Raw genomic sequence first — 21,317 nt, forward strand, 5'->3', positions numbered from 1 at the left:
AGTGCAGTCCCTGCTCCGATGTACCACAGTTTGCCGTAGCAGACTATACAATGCCCAGTGCTGATAAAAATCTGCATAAATATGAAGAGTAGGAAAGCTGTGAGGAAGAAAGTAATCACAAAGCTGGAACTGCCACAGGAGTTTTTCCTTTTGATATTTTAAAATTATTTTTGTTCTGTTGTGTGGGTATGTTTCAGGTCAGGTATGATTTTAACGTAGAAGCATATAGAGAGATCATGTGTAGATTCCCTGGTTCCTAGCTTTGTTGCTCATTTATAAGTTTGTGTCTTCACTAACCATGTTGCAACTCCTGGTTTTAGCACTGCTTTACCCAATTTACTATCATCTTATTCAACTGAACGTTAAATGAAAGTAGTAAAACCCACCAGGCTGCAACAGCAACAAATTTTGTCAAATGTTGTGGATAGTTTTCCTCTTGCAGCTTGACATTCAGTAAGAAACACAAACTTAAAGTAGGGACTATTTTAAAATGGATCGTGTATGTAAATTTGTGAAAAGAACAAAGAAGGGAACTTCTGAAATATATGAACTCATAATGCTGATGGTACATAACTTGAGTGATGACTTCCTAGATGAAGATGGTGACCTAATGTGTATTTCATAGGAAAGTTATAATGAAAGTTAATAATATTAAGTGCTTTATAAAATGGTTCATTAACTGAAAAGGGGTGTTTCTTCCTTGGACAAATTGCCTTAGAAATGTTGGCCTTTGGGGTTCTGTCTTCATCGCTAAAATAGAATTGTGCCAGCAGATCTACTTTATACAGTTTTAAATCAATTTTGCAATCAAGGTTTCTGTTTATAAGCTCTTTGGGCTTAATTCCACTGCAAAGCTAACCCGAGTTATAACTTATTCCAGCTATAACTGTAATCCTTTCTACATAAAAAACATGAAGTTTGGGCCTGTGGTTGCTTTTGATTTGAGGCAGTGAGTTTAACAGGAAGATATAGGCTGATATTAAAGCATCTATCTTGTCAGTTACTCTGTATTGTGAGCCCAATTAATAGCACAGCCAGCTTGTGGTACTGCTAAGAACCATTAAGGTTGGCAGAAATCTCAGTCCATGGTTTTATGGTGTGAAGTTTTTATGAGTAAAACCCACTTTCAGTGTTCCTGTCCCATCATCCTTCCTCAGTCCTGCCCTCCTCTGCCCCAGCATTGCTCATTTCTGCTGATCCAGCATTTTTAGACTCCTGAAAAAGATATATTTTTAAAGAACAGCTCACTGGCTCCCAGTGTGGCTTAACACAGCTCTGCTAGCACAACGGTGAGGGCTCCAACATAGGCATAGCAGCGGACATGCAGTGTCGGAAACCTTAAAGCAGTATCGTTACTAAACATTTTGCATTGCGAAGCTGTGGCTACTGCAGCAGGCACAAGCAAAGGTATAAAGACATGCTCCTAGGGGCAGAGGCTGCAAGTGTCCCTTTATATACTGTGGGAGAGAGCAATTCGGCATTGGCCTGTCAGCTCTGTGCAGCCCCTGAGAAGCAGCTAGGCTTTGATGAGAAACAGGCCTTGGGAGAAAGATAAGAAACTGCCGAGTTGTGCCAAGGTGGCAGGGAAAAACAACGGACAGCTGCAACACTGAGCTGTGGAAAAGTACTGAACTGTGAGAAGTTACCGCCGCGTGAACAGCGCGTGAACAAGAAGGTGATTGGTCTGCACAGCGCATGTTAGAGTGGTCTTATGCTGATAGGAGAAAAGGTTGATAACTGTCTAATTGCTGATTTGTTAATTATGAAGTAAGAGCTTTAGCCATAGTATAAGTATGTAATATTGTAATAATAAAGGGTCTTTCCTTCTGCACTTCAATGGAGAGTCCGTGCCTCAATTGCCACAATATACTAGCGAGGGTCTTGAAGCAGCTACTGCAAGAGCACATAGATCACTTGTAAATCCTGACAAAATGCAGTCAGTGCTCAGAGAGTATTGGGGAGGGCTAGTTGTAATTTTCCTGACAAAAAAGCACTTGAATCCCCATGATTCATCCCTCTGAAATACAGTCATGTCTTCTGGCAGAAAGGATGTAGCGTGAGAATCAAAATATCCGGTAGTAATGATCGTTGTGTTGTAGCAGTCACTGCTGGGAAGAGGAAACACAGAGCAAGGCAGGAAAGTTATTGCTATTTGGCTTTAAAGTATTGAAAAAGTTTCTTCACAATCAGCAGGAATTTTGTTTTGTTGCTCTTAATTTAAATCATAGAATCACAGAATCATTCAGGTTGGAAAAGACCCTTGGGATCATTGAGTCCAACCATCAGCCCTACTCTACAAAGTTCTCCCCTACACCATATCCCCCAGCATCTCATCTAAATGACCCTTAAACACATCCAGGGATGGTGACTCCACCACATCCCTGGGCAGCCTATTCCACTGTCTGACCACTCTTTCTGTGAAAATTTTTTTCCTAATGTCCAGTCTGAACCTCCCCTGTTGCAGTTTAAAGCCATTCCCTCTTGTTCTGTCACTAATCACCTGTGAGAAGAGACCAGCACCAACCTCTCTACAATGTCCTTTCAGGTAGCTGTAGAGAGTGATGAGGTCTCCCCTCAGCCTTCTCTTCCTCAAACTGAACAGTCCCAGCTCCTTCAATTGCTCCTCATAGGATTTATTCTCCAGGCCCTTCACCGGCTTCGTTGCCCTCCTCTGCACTCGCTCCAGCACCTCGATATCTCTCTCATATTGAGGTGCCCAAAACTGGACACAATACTCCAGGTGTGGCCTCACCAGTGCAGAGTACAGGGGGACTATCACCTCCCTACTTCTGCTGGTCACACTATTTCTAATACAAACCAGGATGCCGTTGGCTTTCTTGGCCACCCGGGCACACTGCTGGCTCATGTTCAGCTGCTTGTCAATTAGAACTCCCAGATCCTTTTCTTCCACACAGCTCTCCAGCCACACCTCCCCAAGCCTGTAGCGATGCATGGGGTTGTCGTGGCCCAACTGCAGGACCTGCCACTTGGCCTTGTCGAAGCTCAGCCCGTTAACGTTGGCACACCAATCCAAACTCCAAGTCTCCCTGTAGAGCCTCCCTATCTTTCTGCAGATCAACACTCCCGCTTAACTTGGTGTCATCTGCGAACTTACTGGTGATACAGTCTATGTCCTTATCAAGATCATCAATAAAGATGTTGAACAGAAATGGTCCCAACACCAAGCCCTGAGGAACACCACTTGTGACCGGCCGCCAGCTGGATTTAGCTCAATTGACCACCACTCTCTGGGACCGTCCATCCAGCCAGTGCTTGACCCAGCAGACCGTTTGCTGATCCAGGCCATGGGCAGCCAGTTTTTCTATGAGAATTCTATGGGGAACTGTGTTGAATGCTTCTCGAAAATCCAGGTAGACAATATCCACAGCTTTTCCCTCGTCCAATAGTGGGGTCGTCTTATCATAGAAGGAGATCAGGTTTGTCAGGCAGGACCTGCCTTTCATAAACCCATGCTGACTGGGCCTGATCCCCTGGTTGTCCATTATATGACTTTTAATGGCACTTGAGATGACCTGCTCCATGACCTTCCCTGGCACCGAGGTCAGACTGACAGGTCTGTAGTTTCCTGGATCATCCTTTCTGCCTTTCTTGTAGATGGGTGTCACATTTGCCACCCTCCAGTCTAATGGAACCTCCCCAATTAGCCATGATTTCAGGTAAATCATGGAAAGCAGCTTGGTGAGCACATCTGCCAACTCTTTCAGTAATGATGCTATTGAGAGGGAAGATCCAAAATGCTGAATGTCTTCTAAGAGAAAAGAGCATATTTATCAATAGCAACAGTAACAGACCAATAAGAACAAGCTGGATCATGCAAAAGGCAGTGGGTCCCGTAGGACTTTACCTGTAAACCTTCATCCCCCAGGTCTCCATTCAACCCAAGCACAATGCTCTGATCCTGAGTGGGAAGGCAATGCTCACACTGGGATGGGTGCAAGAGCTCCTCTCATCCACTTCCCCACTGCCCGCTCTTCCCACTTCAGGGGCAACTCAGCCTGCTCCTCTGCAGCTACAGAACTGCCACAAATCCAAGTCTTTCTATAAAGAAAAATTAAAATTTAGCTTAACTATGGGTTTCTGAGTCTAATCAAAACCAAAAGAGAAGCATACCAAAGGTGGAAAAGCAGACGAATACCCGTTGAGAACTACAAGGGCATTGCCAGGGTGTGCAGAGATGCAGTGGGAAAAGAAAAAGCTCAGCTTGAAGTGAAATTGGCCAGAGATGTCAAAAACTACAAGAAACAGTTCTGCAGGTACGTAAACAACAACCAGAAAGAGAAGGAAAATGTTGGCCTGCTGTTAAACAGGAGAGGTAAATTAGTCACCAACAATGCTGAAAAGGCAGAGATTCTCAACACTTTCTTCAGCTCTGTCTTTACCAGCACTGTTGGGCACCAGGCCTTGGGAACAAAATCCAGGCTGATGCAAACACAGACCCACTGTCAGAGATGGAAGAGTTGGTGTGTGAACTATTACAGGAGCTCAACCCCTACAAATCAATGGGCCATGATGTTATCCATCCAAGGCTGTCAAGAAAGCTGGCTGATGTCATTGTGAGGCCACTCCCCATAATCTTTGAGAAGTCATGGAGATTGGGGATGTCCCAGAAGACTAGAAGAAGGCTAATGTCACCCCCATCTACAAGAAGGGCTTAAAGAAGGATCCAGGAAATTACAGGACCATTCAGTCTTCGGGAAAGTTATGGAAGGAATCCTCCTGGGAGCTATAACAAGTCAAATGAAGCACGTTGATTGGGAAAAGCCAGCACAGATTCATCAAGGGCAAATTGTGCATGACTGACCTGATTGCCTTCTATGACAAAGTAACCTGCTCAGTTGATGAGGGGTGAGCGGTGGACATTGTGTCTCTGGATTTCTCCAAGGCTTTTGATACAGTTCCCCACAGCCTCCTCCTAGAGAAACTGATGCGTTACAGTCTAGACAAGAGGTCTGTGTGGTGGGTGGGGAACAGGCTGACAGGTCTCTCCCAGAGGGTGGTGGGAAATAGCTCCTGTTCAAACTGTCAACCTGTCACAAGTGGGGTCCCCCAGGGATCGATATTGGGCCCAACGCTGCTTAATATCTTCATAAGCGATCTGGATGATGGGATCAAGTGTACACTGATGAAGTTTGCTGATGATACCAAACTGTGCTGGGAAGTGGACACATTGGAAGGGAGAGCCACCCTGCAGGAAGACCTGGATAGGCTGGAAGAGTGGGCTAATGAGAACTTTATAAAGTTCAACAAGGACAAGTGTCAGGTCTTGCACCCGGGAAAACATAATCCAGGTGTGCAGCACAGGCTGGGATCTACCCGGCTGGGGAGCAGCTCTGTGGAAAGGGATCTGGGGGTCCTGGTGGACAACATGCTCCATAGGCATGAACAGTGTGCTGCAGCGGCAATGAAAGCCAATGGGATGCTGGGTTGCATCAACAAGGGCATCACCAGCAGAGACAGAGAAGTCATTATCCCACTCTACTCAGCGCTTGTCAGGCCACACCTGGAATACTGTGCTCAGTTTTGGTCCCTGCTGTGCAAAAAAGATGTGAACAAGCTGGAGAGGGTCCAGAGGAGGGTCACAAAGACGATCAAAGGACTGGGAAGCCTGCCATATGGGGAAAGGCTGCGAGAACTGGATTTGTTCAGCCTTGAGAAAAGAAGGCTTAGGGGAGACATTATCACCCTGTTCCAGTATTTAAAGGGTGGCTACAATAGAAGATGGAGAGTCCCTTTTTACAAGGAGTCACATGGAAAAGACAAAGGGTAATGGGTTCAAATTTCTCCTGGGTAGATTCTGATTGGACACAAGAGGACAATTTTTCACAGTGAGAACAATCAGCCACTGGAATAATCTCCCCAGAGAAGTGGTGGATTCTCCAACATAGGACACTTTTAAGATTCATCTGGACAGGGTGCTGGGCCATCTTGTCTAGACCATGCTTTTGCCAAGAAAGGTTGGACGAGATGATCCTTGAGGTCCCTCCCAACCTGGTATTCTATAATTCTGTGATTCTGTAATTCTATGATTTAAAACCATGGCCTGTTTACATGGGTGCCCTTGGCTGTGAACTGTGGCGGTTCAGCAGGACCCTGAAGAGACAAAAAGTGAATGAGACAGGAACCTCTCCATGTCTCTTACTGCAAGCCAGATATATTTTTTTAGCCAAGTCTTGAGAGCCCTGCATCAGAAGGAGGTAAGTGACATGACCTGCAATAGTTACTCTGAATTATGCATGTATAATAGCACCCAAGGATCTCATGAAATCTATTATGTGGGACATTGTATGCTGAAGGGTTTGCAACCTAAAGGGCTGCTTTTCATTATCCACTGAGGGTGAATTTAGCTCTAAACAAAATATACAGGAAAACACGGTTGCTAATGTGATGGAAATTATTACTGTGTGGTAATTTATGGATCTTGTTTGTTGACTTTGCTATTGGGAAATTCACTGTCTAAATATATTAGCTTGATTTAATAGGAGAAAATCAGACTGACCTAATAGGTGGCTGGAAGATGAAATAAGCAGACAAGTAAGAAAAAAAAGGTTTGAAATAAGCCACTTCGTCACAAATGCATGTGGATTTTTAAAAGTTAATGGGAAAAAACCCCCAAAACACAAAAAAAGGATTGCAAGCAGATCAAAAGGACTATATTAGGTAAAAAGGGGGGTGGTGCTGTGGAATCAGGCTGTCACATGCATAATTTTTTTAGAGAGAAGGGAAGGTGTTTCAAGGAGCTAGACTTACCTGTCTTGATCTGAGGGGATAATAAGACTTTAGAAAAATGGATATGAAGTTTGCTGGTTTTAAAATCTTTTGCTAATCACAGACTCTCACAGAGAAAAATGGCAGAGATCAAATTTCATACTGAGTACCACGAATGAACATCATAGTGCTGTGCAGGATTAGAATAAGCAGGAAAACTGAGGAATTCATGATGAAATGAGTAATACCACAAAAGAAAGGAAAAAAATAGATGCGCTGTGGACAGGGAGCAGAAAGAAGGAAATGAAACCATATCTATAACCACAGCAGCTGCCCCAAGATGTTTCTCACCTGAAGGTTGATCATGCTTCTCTGAGGAGCAAGTCTGGGCCCTAAATTACGCAAACACCACAGTTCTGATTCAAAACAAGAAGAAGGGGTTACCAGATCTCAGGTGGTGCCTGGCTTTTTTTTTTAAGTAACAATCATCTTTTTCTAATGGCTTAATGTCAAAAGTATGCTTGAAGGAGGGATTTCAACAAAGAATGCTGTCAGTTGTGCCCAGGTTCCATTGATTCAGTGAAACTGGCTCTGGTCCTTGTGGGACAAGTGTTCCCTTAATTTTAGACAAGTCTACTTCAAACACAATTAGACAAGAGGCTTTTTTTTTCTTTTTTGGCCTACATGCTGAGTGAGACACATTACTTGTAATCATTATATACTAGTTTATTGATTGTGGCTTTTCAGTATTCACTGTAGATAGGCTTGTTTTAACAGAACTGTCAAGAGATGTGTCTAGTTAATAAACAATTACTGATGGAAGGTATAACAGCAAGCACAGGGAATTTGTCAGGACATACACAAATGAGCAGGGAATTTTGACAAAAGGTGAATGGGATTTTCTTTTGAATCTCTGGTATTTTTCAAGAGATGTCACAAAAGTCTGTTTCATGGGATTTGGGGGGCATTTCCATATTTCATTTTCATCTCTGCTTCCTATATTTTAATATTTGAAAAGATCAGACAAATGGAAATTATTCATAGGAATTGCATATATGGAAAATCTGTAAAAGCCCACACGACAGATTGCACTGGACCATTGCTTACAATGTAATGCTACCATTAAAGTGTATTCCAACTATTAGGAAAGCGGGAAGTGAGTCAATTATTTGAATAAACAAACAAAGACCTGGTTGCCCCGTAGTTTAGTGCATCCCTGAGACGTCTTCAGGCTCCTTTCCCACGCCTGCTGTCTCATTCCTAAACTAGCAGAGGCTGTTGTGCAAGGCAACCTGACAACTCCTAATAAACAGGTAGCTTAATGCACTCTTCTGAAGCAATCCCTGCACACCGGGCACCTTTGCACATTTGGAGTAGGCACAGAGAACTGGCAGCATCTTGTGTGTGTCAGAGGAGGGAGAAGAGGTTTTGCAGCTTAGGGAAAGGGAAGGATTGGCCTATCAGGCCAAAGGAAGGTTCCTGTGGTGCCTCCAAAGGGGACACATGTCCTGATCGCATGGATAAGCTGGGATACAGCAGTTTGGTGTGTCAGACAGGAGAACAAGTTCAGAAGGTAGAAGAAGGTGCCAGTTTTAGCTTTTCCCTTAAAGACTGCTTTTTTGTGTGTCTAAAAGATGTAAGAAAAAGTGATAACTTCAGCAAAAAGAACTAACTCGGCCTCACAACTGATGGTGTAGTTCCCAGCCTTGCTAGGAAGCAGTATCCCTGTATGCTAATTCTTAGGTAATTGACTGGAGATAAACAGAAACAATAGATGAAAGGAACAAATCCCATACATCTGAATTCAGGCTCATGTGTTGGGATGAAATACGCATATTTGAATTTCTTAAGAATGAAAGCCTGTATTTTCAAAAGCAACTAATGTTTCCCATTTCCATTAAGGTCTCAGACTGGGCATACAAAACCACGTCAAACTGTTAGCCAACAGGTTTATGTTTACCCTGGGAGTCAGGGTAAGACTCACAACATTTCTGCTTATTAATTCCCCTGTTTTAATGTGTTTGGCTTTTGCAAGTTATGACACAGTAAATACATTTGTGTCACTTAGCAACCTCAGCTGTTTCTAAAGGAATGTCTTTTGTTCTTGGAAATCTATTATAAATGCAGCTTACAAAATGATTATTGGGGAATCTAAACTTGTCTTATTTGGACGGTGTTCTGTCCTCTCCTCATTGTGCATTTAAAGTGTGCACAGGATATTAATTTACTTTGCACAAGCATCCTTCATTGACACTATTGTTATGAAGGGAAGCTCTGCATATTTAATATATATGACAGAAGTTTCTGTTGAAAATAAAAGATGTGAGAAATGCCTGGAGAAAGAAAGGACTAGAAAAGACCTCCTACTCACTGGGTTCACCCAGTACAAAGCCCTCTTACTGTTTTATAAACAACACTATAAATACTTTACCATTGCAATGCAACAGTACATAGTCTCTGCCACGAATTTATCAACCTGATTTATTTCTATACACAATGCCAAAGTCTGAGATCACAGATCACGCAGCTCCGGCATAGAGGTTTGAAATGTAAACATCTGCACAAATTAAATATTATTTCTCATTTCACATTGATTGGATTACTGGGATTCCGTCACAAGTTAGAACATGTGCATGATTCTGAACATGCACGTAGTGGAAGGACTGAGATTACACTGGACAGCGGACTTCAAAGGATTTAAGGGTTTTCTTTCTTTGTCCTTAATAGGTTTAAAGGTCAGAACTCACATCCAGTTGTCTGCCTTGTGAGGATCAAAACAAAAGGTAAGATACATAAATTGATTTTTATATTTGGAAAATAAAGTGTATCCTTAGGAAAGGCTATAAAATTATGTCCAAATTTTATAGATGGCCACATAATTAATACAATTAGTACTTGTTTATGAAACTCAGACTTTGTCCTATGCTAGGGATATCTGAAAGTCAAGTATTACTAACAATATCTTGAAGATTGTTTTCTAAAAATGTGAACAGATAAAATGAGAGTGCAAAAGAACAATAATAATCAGAGAATCATAGAATGGTTTGGGTTGGAAGGGACCTTAAAGATCATCTAGTTCCACCCCCCTGCCATGGGCAGGGACACCTTCCACTAGACCAGGTTGCTCAAAGCCCCGTTCAGCCTGGCCTTGAACACTGCCAGGGAGGGGGCAGCCACAGCTTCTCTGGGCAACCTGTGCCAGTGTCTCACCACCCTCACAGGAAAGAATTTCTTCCTTATATCTAATCTAAATCCACCTTCTTTCAGTTTAAAAGCTACACTCCCTGATAAACAGTCCTTCCCCATCTTTCCTGTAGCCCCCTTTAAGTACTGGAAGGCCACTAGAAGGTCTCCCCGGAGTCTTCTCTTCTCCAGGCTGAACAACCCCAACTCTCTCAGCCTGTCCTCATAGGGGAGGTGCTCCAGCCCACTGATCATCTTTGTGGCCTCCTCTGGACCATGTCCTCCAACAGGTCCATGTCCTTCTTATGTTGAGGGCGGCAGAGCTGGACACAGTACTCCAGGTGGGGTCTCACAAGAGCAGAGCAGAGGGGAGAATCACTTCCCTTGACCTGCTGGCCACACTTCTCTTGATGCAGCCCAGGATGTGGTTGGCTTTCTGGGCTGCAAGTGCACATTGCTGGCTCATAGTCAGTTTTCCATCCACTAATACCCCCAAGTCCTTCTCTGCAGGGCTGATCTCCATCCACTCATCACCCAGCCTGTATTTGTGCATGGGATTGCCTTGACCCATGTGCAGGACCTTGCACTTGGCCTTGTTGAACTCCATGAGTTTTGCACAGGCCCACCTCTCCAGCCTGTCAAGGTCCCTCTGGATGGCACATCCCTCCAGCATGTCATCAGCTTGGTGTTGTCAGCAAACTTGCTGAGGGTGCACTCAATCCCACTGTCTATGTCGCCAAGAAAGATGTTAAACAGCGCTGGCCCCAACAGCGACTCCTGAGGAAGGCCAGTCATCACTGCTCTCCACTTGGACATCGAGCCATTGACTGCAATTCTTTGAGTGCAACCATCCAGCCAATTCCTTATCCACTGAGTGGTCCATCCATCAAATCCATGTGTCTCCAATATAGAGGCAAGGATGTTGTGTGGGATCGTGTCAAATGCTTTGCACAAGTCCAAGTAGATGACATCGGTTGCTCTTCCCTTATCCACCAAAGCTGTAACCCCGTTGTAGAAGGCCACCAAATGTGTCAGGCACAATTTGCCCTTAGTGAAGCCACGTTGGCTGTCACCAATCTCCTCCTTATTTTCCATGTGCCCTAGCATAGTTTCCAGGACAATCGGCTCCATGATCTTGCTGGGCACAGAGGTGAGACTGATTGGCCTGTAGTTCCCCAGGTCTTCATTGAGTACCTCAGCCTTCTCCATATCCTGGGTAACCAGGTCTCCCATATTTATAAAGGAACCCATTATTGTTTACAATTGTAACATCTTTGTAATAGAATGACTTAGACAACAATTTGCAGTGGGAATTTTGGCAGAACAGAAACAGACAATACAGAGAAATATATCAGGAAAAAAAAAATCATGGCAATGCTCATTATCAAACTACTGCTCAGAAAAATGATGTCGATGATCAGAAAAATCTTGTCAGCAGTTTTGAAAGTATTTTCATCCTTTTATTATTAAAAGAACTGCCTCTATCTTTAGTGTTTTGGGTTTGGGGGTTTTTTGTAACTGAAATTATTGTGGTAAACTGCTAAAGTAAAAGAATTGCCTCTGTGCACTCAGCTGGTAACTCAGTGGGGGGTAACTCATCACCAGCAGTAGAAGACAAAGTATGATAACCAGGCTGTGATTCTCCCAGTCTAAATGAGAATACTTTTCTATAGTTAACTCAGGACTTGGCCAAATGACCTGATGGCTACAAGTGAAGAAGCCCCAGCTTCTTCAGGGTTGACGTGGCAGCCAACCCTGTCATTTATGCTCACAAACTGCATCAGGGCACCTCTATGTACAACAGCCACTTTATTGCAAAACCCACTGTTGAAGTTGTTCTCATTTCTACAGAGAGGCACTAGCAAACAGCTAACACTTCATAAACCGCTGTAGTGATTTCTGCCAGGAACGTGCGATGGTGGCTGCAGACAGTTTAGACCTGTTCCTGGCATGGATTGGGGTTTGATGCCAGAAAGGTCTTTGGGTGCTGACATGGTGCGATCCACTCCACAGATGTGAGTACGATGTAAATTCATATTGAGCCCATTTTGGCATAGTTTTCCCACATAAACAAATCTTCCAGGAGGAACTTCAGATCTGATATAGGATATACTGTCTTCTCCAGCGTTTCAGCTTTTGTCTTGTGTTTCACTCTTACTGTGAAGAGAGCAGTTAGAATACCAAATGGCTGAGGTTCTCCATTCCTCTAAGAGAACATAACCTTCTCCTGATAACTCCTTAAGATACGCAAATCTACTACACTCTGTTGAGGTGGTAAAACTATTAACTCTGATTAGTAGCACTGGATGTGAATATTTTCAGTGGGTTTACTCCTAAAATCCTCAGCAGATACTTACTCCGTCAATTGTCGATCAGCCATCACTGAAGTTTTGCATCAAAAAAGATCTGAGGACATCAAGATTCTGTTAATGACTGCACTCTGAGCTCCCTATCTGTGGCACTGATCTGCTCTATCCTGCAAACTTTTCCCAGTGCTGCTGTTGGTTAGGGATGCAGTGAAGCGCGATTTGCGATTATCATTGCTGGGCTCATGAAAGCCCCAGGTGTAGATGTAATCACAAGCAGCACTGAGTTTTTGCTGGTATAGCTTATTTTGCTTTTGTGGGAGGAGAAGGAAAGGCTGGAATAAGCTGTACTGGTTTATTGCAGTTTTGCTTGTATAGAATACCAGATTACCTACTCAGAAGTGCTCTGAATATAGATCTCCCTTGGAGTTGAAGTAGATCCATCCACTGCATCTGTGCAGGCCTGCCTTTATTTCACTTGAAAAGATACTGCATAATTAGGGAATAAGGGTAGAAGTGTTTTCTTAAAAATATTTTGGTGTGGGGAAACAAGATCATGCTTTTTCATCATCTGTAGAAGAATGTGATCTGAGTTTTAATTGCCAGTTACCAAGATGGTGCTGAAAATAAGAAAGTATCAGTACATTAAATATATATATGAATAAATAATATGCAATTAGGTAGCGTGCTTTAAGCCCAGCTCATATAAATCAAGCCTGGAGATGCAGTAATGGACTTGGACACCTAGGCTGGTGTGACCTGTAACATGTTCAGGTGACAGGCACGTTCACAAACACGTGCACACAGGCGCAGGGTCTCTTTTGTTTTGTACAGCAAGTGAAAGTAGCTCAGGAAAACATGGACAAACAGACCAAAGGACGTGCCCTCTCCTTTGCCGACCGCTTACTGATTAATCAAGGGCATGATGCTGATAGCAGTTATGCGTGTGAGCGACTTCCATTTTACTAGCGGTTCCCCAGCAGTTGGCGACCGCATGCCAAGTTACGTGAAGGAGCGTGTTCTGGACTATGCCCCCAGAGTTTTGACATCCAGAAAATGTTATTTAAGGCTCATCGCAGAAACTTCAGCACTTGCTTAAAGGATGCGGTGATGGATTCAAGGGAAGGAATGGGACTGGGACAGGAAGAGGCAGGACAGAGCCTTGGTCCAGGTGATGAAGTAAACTGCAGGCAGGTAGAAAGCCGGAGAGAACGCCCGCACAGACTTGCTCCACGTCTGCTCATTCTAGTGATAAGACCCCAAAGGCATTTGTATGCCAAGGAATTAAACTCCAAATCAATGCGCTGCCGGGTGCGAGGACACGGCGGGCATACCAAGCAGCAGAACCGTGCTCGCCGAGCGTGAACCGGCGGCAGCACAGCGCTATGCTGTGACCTCCGGACCGGGCGCTGCAGCATGAACGTGCTGCGGTCTCAGAACTGAATCTTGTGGGAGACTCCTGCAATGGGAATTGCAACGTAACGATCCGCTCCTGAGGGCACTAGTGGCTGACGCTTTATTTCCCAAAATTTTATTTTAGGAAAATGCAAGCATGGCGTTTAACACGCGCCGTGTTAAAGGGAAAGCAGAGCCGTGTAAGCGGCCGTCCCGCCGGTGCCGCGAGGCCGGCAGTTACAGAGGCACGGCCACGCGCTCCCACACGGAGCCCGCCGGGTTCCCGGGGCAGCGTCTGTCAGGCCGGCGGGGCTGGGGCCGACACGGTGCCGGCCGAGGGGGCGCCCGGAGGAAGCCCCTGGGGGGGCGGCAGCAGGCGGCCACCCTCCCCTCTGCACCCGGCGCCCCCCGCCCTCCTCCGGGCGCTTCTCCCGAGACGACAGAGCGGCGGAGCCGCCCCCCCGCGCCGGCCGGCCCCGCGCCCGCCCGGCCGCCCCGCCCCCTCACACCCCTCCTGCCAATCACCCTGGCCCCGCCCCGAGGCCCGAGGTGCGGGGTTTGAAAGCGGGCCGGTCCACGCGGCGCGCGGGCGCGGGGGGGGGAGAGGGAGCGGCGTGGCCGGTGGGCGCGGGGCGGCCTCGCCCTGGCCGGCGGTCTCCGGCCGCGGGAGCCGCCCCCCGCGCCGCCGCGCGAGTCGCCCCCGGCCGCCGCGCGGGGCGTCGGCGCCGGGAGCGGCCGGCGGTCGGTCGGTGGCGGGGGCTTCCCCCCCCGCCCGGCGCAGTGGGAGGCGCCCGGGATCCCGCGTCACCCATTGTTTACAAACCAACCCCAGCGGGCCGAGCTCCAGCTTCAACCGCAGCCGCCGGAGCCGCGTGTGCTCGCGTGCGCGCGGGGCGGCGGGCGGCGGCCCCGGTCCCGCTGCGTCTGGCGGCGCGGCGCGGCAGGGCGCCGGCCGGCCGAGATGCCGTGCCGCCCGGGCGAGCGCTTCCTGCTGCTGGAGCGCTCGGTCGCCGTGGGGCAAGCGGGCTCCAAGGAGGTGGACGCGCTGGTGGCCAAGCTGGGCGAGGTGCTGCAGCTGAGCGCCCAGCGGGCGCCGCCGCCGCCCCGCGCCCCCAAGCACCTGGGGCCGGGCAGCGCCCGCGACCGCGCCGCCCCCTACTCGCCGCGCTGCAGCGGCGGCGGGGGGGGCCTGCTGGCGCCGCGGGGGCCGGCCCCGCCGCAAGCCCACCAGCAGCACGCCGAGCCCCCGCGGCCGGACCGGAGCGGCCACCAGCGGGTGACCAAGCAGCTGTGCGGCCGGGGCTGGCTGCGGAGCGCCGCCCGCCGGAGGAAGCAACCGCCACCGGGGCCGGGCGACGGGCCGGCGGAGGAGGAGGACCCCCACCGGCTCCTGCAGCAGCTCATCCTCTCCGGCAACCTCATCAAAGAAGCCGTGCGGCGGCTGCAGCTGGCGGCGGCGGCAGCGGCGGCGGCGGCGGCCTCCACGGCGTCCAGCGGCAGCGCCTCGGCGGGGAGCAGCGGCGCGGACGGCGAGGCGGCCGAGGCGGCGGCGGCGGCGGCGGTGCAGCCCCTGCAGTAGCCGGCGGGGACGAGCGGCGGCGGCCGGGGCGGAGGAGCGCGGCTGGGGCGGCCGCTAGCGGCGGCGGGAACCCCCGCCGGGCGGACTGCGGGAGCGCGGCGCTGGCTCCGCCGCGATGTAAGTCTCCCCCCGCGGCGGGGCGGCGGCGGGGCCCCCCCCTCCCGCTGCCGGGCGGGGACGGGCCGGGCGCGTCGGGGTCGGTTGGAGTGGGGCGGGTTTGCTCCCCCCGCCGCCCCAAGGTCACCCCCGGCGCGGCGCCGAGCCCCGCCGCGTTCCAACCGGCGGAGGCCTCGCATGCCGCCCGCCCGCCCCGAGGTGGTGGAGTGCCCCCCCCGCCCTCCCCTGCCTTCCTCGGGAGCTCCTCCTCCTCCTCCTCCCCCCACCGGGACAGCCCGGCCGGGGCCGCGGACCCCCCCCGCCGCCGGTCCCCCGGCCGCCGCGGGGCTGCTCCGCCGCCGGGCTCCGTCTCCCAGGAGCCATTTGCAATAATTCTGGCTGACCCCGGCGGGAGGTGTTTCCTTTCCCCTCCCGGCTGGTTTGTTGGTTTTGTTTGGGTTTTTTTTTAATTATTATTTTAACGTTTATTATTATTTTTTTCCCGTTGTGACTGTATGAAGCAGTTTAAAAAAAAATGTGAATATCAAAGCTGGAAGGCAGCTGGACTTAGAGTTGTAAAGCCTGATGAGTGAATGGAGCCTGAGACGCATTGTTCACATAAGGTAGCCGAAACAAGTTTTTTCTACCAAAAAGAAAAAACCCCCTGAATCCACCCTTCCCCGACAAACTCAATGGCTCGAATACAAGATGCAGCTGTTGATTTTAAATATATGCACTTCGTACCGGAGTGTTTGAAATGTGTTCCTGATTTACAGGACTTACTGTCTTAATTAACCTGTCTGTATTGAATAAATGTGGTCTTGTTTTTATTTTTGGGTCTGTGTCTCATTGTTAAGGGAAAGTGAATTTCTGTTCATGAGAACAAAACTATGTGGATGATGCTCCAGAAGGCACGTTCTCCTTGATCTTCTTTCAGTTGTGAGATCTCCATTTTGCAGACAAAAAAAAAAAATCCCCACAACAATCCGCATAGTCTGATGCAGTGGGACACCGGTTATTAATGCACGGAGATGCAACTGAGCCCCTTTGTTTGCCAGCAGCATTCATTCGTAAGCCGTGAGACGCCCCTTCGAACAGCGATAATGTGGCTACTGGAATCTATAAGTCAAATCATACTGAAACCAAAATTAGGTATCTGGTATTGGGGAAGGAACAGAGCTTGTGTTGGTTACTTGTTTGTTTTTTTGCTTTCTCGGGGTGGGGAGGACTAGGCAGCAGGTTTTGTTTCTATAAACCAGAATTTGATGCTGGTGATGATTAAGTTCCAATACCTATTCTAAATAGCTTCCTTGGTAAAATCCTATGTTAGGTTTTTAGGAGTCAAAGAATGAGCTTCAAGATCAGAACTGAACACATCAGACAGACGGGAGCATAACAGTCTCCCAGCCCCCACTCAATTTGAGGTAAAAAGCTCCTTTGAAGAAGGTAGCAATCCCACATGAAAGAAAATGGAAGATGTTTGCCTTTGTCCAAGAGAGCAATTTGAGCAGCTACGTTTACTTGTGCGATTAGTTCTTTCAAGAATACATTAAATCCACAAAATATTTTAGATTTCTTTCTCTGCTACCAGCTACTGATAGAAACTGATGCTGAAGGTTTTTATGTCTTACTGAATTTCTCATGTGCTAGGAACAATATGTGATGTTATTATTAGCTTTATCTTGATTAATTTAGAAGTAGAATGCAGTTTTTCCATATCAAAATGTAAAATGCAAAAGAAGTTCAACACATTTCAGAACCTCCTTAATTACTAACATCTGAAGTCCTTTTTCTCATAACTTATGCTGCTTTTGTGGCATTTTGCACAACTTAGAAAGGATTCGTATCTGCCGCTAGTTTTTATCCTCTAATACAATAATGTGTAGCTTGTCCTTACTTCAAAGGAATATTTATTTGAAATTTCGTTGTTTGTTTGTTAATTGAGGGGAAAAATGTTCAATTTGAAAGAAATCTTAGCTTCATGTATTACCACTAGCCAACAACTAAAAAACTAGTTGTTCTCATATTTGTCCTTCAGATGCTTGGGCAGATAGGTATTTGCTGTGTCAACACTGAAAGTGACCCCGAGGATGGGTAGTTTAATTACTAAAAGAGCTGGAGGAAACAGGGTAAAAACGGAGCATAGCCAAGGGAGCCTGAGTTGTTACACAACTACGGTTAAAAGTATATGTGTGGCTGTCAGCTGAAATTCTGAAAGCTGGCATGGTTGACTTGAATTTTTGCCACTGATAATTATGCATCGATTCTGCATCCCCCTTTTCCCCCCACCTTCCCCCCTCCCCAAATCCTTGCCTCTGTATACTAATGAGAACAGCTAACTTTACAAGTGTCCTTTGTAGTCATTGAAAGCCTTGAGACATTCCTTTTAAGGATTTTACTAGAATAACACTTTTCAATAAACTGGCAGTTGAAGTGAGGCTTAGAAAAGATGCTAATAAATTTCACAGTGACTGGCTGGTTTTTAAGCTTCCTAAATTACTTCTAAAATAGCTTTTACTTTCTCCTTTGTGCGAGGCTGGGAGATGCATATATGAAAAGGGTTATAGTGAGCTAAGTGTTATGTAGAGTGTGTGATGATTTGGTAAAAGGGTTTTTGGCACTTGTTTCAGATAACTCGCATAACTCACCAATGTGTCTTCATCACTCATAACGTGAACATCCTAAGCTCATGTCAGCAACCTTTATCGTCACATCTTCCTTATAAGTCTTTAAAATGATCTTCAAAATAGAGCACATGTCACTTCTTCGTAAGGGAACAGACCAAACGTGCCTTATTTTGGTTTTGGAAGCCAAGTTTTACAAGATGTTGGACCAATTGAAATACTGCCAGAAGGTTTCCATTGATTGATTGCAAATTCTGTTTTTTCAAATATTGCCTTGTGCTATGCAATGCGGGCATACAAACAGAAAGGAACTTTGATATAAAAGTCACTGTCTACTTTGTTTCCTAAATGGGATAAAAAATGTCGAACAGTGAAGGAAACATTTTTGTAAGCTTTAAATATCTGGTTTAGAGGTAGGGTTTTTTTAGTACATTTAGCCTGTACTGGTCCTCAGATACCAGTTGTTGGTTTCTGGAGAAGCAAAAAGGAAATTTGGGTACATGCTACGTTTAAGCTTCATGGTATGCTTAGACTACCTTCATTTCTAAGTGAAAATATAGTTTACTTCAGCTTTAATTTGGAATAAAATTATATTTTCATAATAAGCATTTAGCTAGGGGTTTTTTTTCCATCTTGTGAGGAAAAAAAATTGTTCAAAACACAAGATTTTGCAGTGGATCAAATGAGCTGTAAGATCAAAAATAAGCCATTTAGATATTTGTAACAAGTGATACTGCAATGCACTGGGGAAGAAGTTTATTTTCATTATATTTACAGGGGGCTATATTTTGGGGATAAGCTTGATTTTAAATAATTTTGTAAACAAATGCACAAAAGACTCACAATCACATCTCTTCGTGGCGTTGCATTAGAATGGCACAAGGCTGCCACAGCTTTTTCATGTGTAGTCTACATTGCAGCTTAACTCCTCCTGAGTTTTTTTTATATGACTTAACAAGTGTTTTCCTGACCCCTTGCCCAAAACTCAGCTTTGCACCCTTGTTATATCTTGCTCTTTCTACTCTCACATTCCCTGAGCTCTTGAAAGTAATGCAGTTTAGCCACAAGTCTGGCAGGTAAAATGATTTTTGTCTGCTATTCGCCCCATGTGTCTCCTGTATCCCTTTTAGCTTACTATTGTGTATTGCACCAGTACTTAGAGACTCCTGTAAAAATTATGTTGGTATAGTACTCAGCATGGTAGGAAAGTAGGAACTCTGCCCTAAGTCCTTAAAATCAGGCTTAAAAGAAGGTTTTAAAGAAAATAGCAAGTGCATCTCATGGAAGGCATAAGGGAGAAAAGGGATGTAGGCTGGTTAATGCACAACTTAAGTTCTGGCCAGACAGGGCCAGTCCCAGTGTCAGCAGCTTCTCCATCTCCATCTCCATCTCCATCTCCATCTCCATCTCCATCTCCATCTCCATCTCCATCTAAAGAGCATCCCTCATTCCCTCCTAGTCCCTGGCCCCACAGTTTTCCTCTCCTTACCCTGCATTCCCCCCTTACTCAGGCCATTATTTTCAGCTTGTGGTTGTAATCTTTCATTTTTACATGTCATTTGTCCATGTAGTATTGCTCTTCCCAAATATTAAGTAGCTTTGTTCTCCTCAGTTGCTTTTTGGTAGGTACTTTTGACTTGCTTGTTCATTTGGCTTCAAATATTGTAGCTCAGTCACTTCTTGTTAGCCAAGATTTGTCTTCTACATCTTGCAGTGTGTGACTTGGAGGGTAAGTTACAACTGTCTTTCATCTTCAGTTTGTACAATGTAGGGCAGAAATCAGAGGTGAAATCCTAGCTGCAATGAAATGAACGGATGAAGTTAACAGAAAAATTCATCTCAACTTCTATGGGAATTTCCTTATGTGTTTTTTTTTAGAAGTAGCTGGAAAACACCACTTAAAGTGCTACGATAACTACATAAATGACTTTGAAGCAACACAAAAATGACATCAGCAAACTCATTTCCTGAGTCAATGAGGTTGGTTTGCCTTTTCTCTTCCAAAAATGATGCTTTAACTGTGTGACTAACCTCGACCTTTGTCAAAGCTGCAGAACTGCTATTCTGCAATTTCTATGGCAAAAGGCAGCTGCTAGAAAAGAAGGAATTGGTGCCCCTAGAGAGAGGAAGGCTGCAGTGTGCCCAAGCCGCACTAGTAGACACTGTAGACTCCACAACAGAGGAAGCTACAGGAAATCAGGCACCATAAATTCAGAGGCACGCAGCATTAACTGTTCCTTATGCAATATCCTGTATCTAAGTTGTATTATTTTTGCTTCCCATGATCTAATCTGGTGGTGTCTGGTAGAGTAATACAGCCAGCTAAGGGTGCTTGTCATCACTGTAGGCACTAGGACATCAGCAATCAAAAGAAATTGTAGAAACACCTTGTCTCTGTGTCCCCCGGTAATCACTGACTTGGCAGGACTTTCATGAAGAGGTGCTAAAGAAAGGCTGTAAGCTCCTGAGCCATATGAAGAAGTTTAATACGTTCAGTTCCAACCCCAAGTACAGGTTTTATAGCAGCAATAATTGTAAATCTAGGAAAAAAAAAATCCTGCAGGAGCTTTTACACTCGGAAGTCAAGTGCTAAGTTAGAGAATAAATAGATCTGTTTTAATTTTCCTCCCATGTGGTTACTGTCAGTCGTCATCCAAGGAAGTCTGCTGCTCCCCGGCATGCTATGGGGCTTGTGCCATCAACTGCCCTTCAGAAGGTGGTCTCTGATTTTGCAGGCCAGAGAGGTGGTAGTCTTCCAGTTCAATGGGATCACTTTTAGGAGTGACTCTGAATTAAAGAGATACATTTTTCATTTGATGGTATGTGATGAAACAACACCAGGATGAAAATGTTTTAATTAGAGGAAGTGGATCCTGGCTGGCTTAATACTAAGTATTTGCTCCTCTAAGCATTTTACCACAAGAGGTCGGGGCTTATTCTACCTGTATCACAACAATTGTCCTAGTTTCAAGGCTTAAATCTACAGAAGCATGGGGTCTAAGTTAAGGTGCAAATCCGGGTTATTAGTGTTCTTAAATCCACATTGCAATGCCTTTTCATTTTTACAAGACTAGTAGTTCTCCACAGGAAACCAAGCAGTGCTGAAGCAGGTGACTGAATGTGTGTAGGTACATCCCCAGCTTCTCCTGAAAGATGGAAAATGAGGGGGATATCTAACCCTCTCCTCTTGTTAGCAGGCAGCATTGGCAGTTGCTATTCTGGCAATACCTAGCTGTCAGTCAGTGCACAGATATGCCCCACTGATGTGATATCTCATCTGTACATCATTTTGGAAGGTAAAAAAGCAGGTATTTATATTTTTCATCTCGCTGCTCTTCTCTTCTGTTAGCTTTCACCAGGCTGCTTTGACAGCTGCTTTCCTTCAAGGCTTCTGATGCAAACTTCCTT

General features: G+C 46.0%; 1 protein-coding gene across 1 annotated transcript; it reads left to right on the forward strand.

Moving 5' to 3' along the window:
* Positions 1-14,431: 14,431 nt before the first annotated feature.
* On the forward strand, positions 14,432-15,322 carry LOC141919683 (GSK-3-binding protein-like). Its single transcript, XM_074815749.1, has one exon. It carries the CDS (start codon positions 14,572-14,574, stop codon positions 15,187-15,189), a length of 618 nt encoding a protein of 205 aa, XP_074671850.1. The 5' UTR covers positions 14,432-14,571; the 3' UTR covers positions 15,190-15,322.
* The last annotated feature ends 5,995 nt before the right edge of the window (positions 15,323-21,317 follow it).

Source organism: Strix aluco, chromosome 1, assembly GCF_031877795.1.
Source record: "Strix aluco isolate bStrAlu1 chromosome 1, bStrAlu1.hap1, whole genome shotgun sequence".
Classification (NCBI taxonomy): domain Eukaryota; kingdom Metazoa; phylum Chordata; class Aves; order Strigiformes; family Strigidae; genus Strix; species Strix aluco.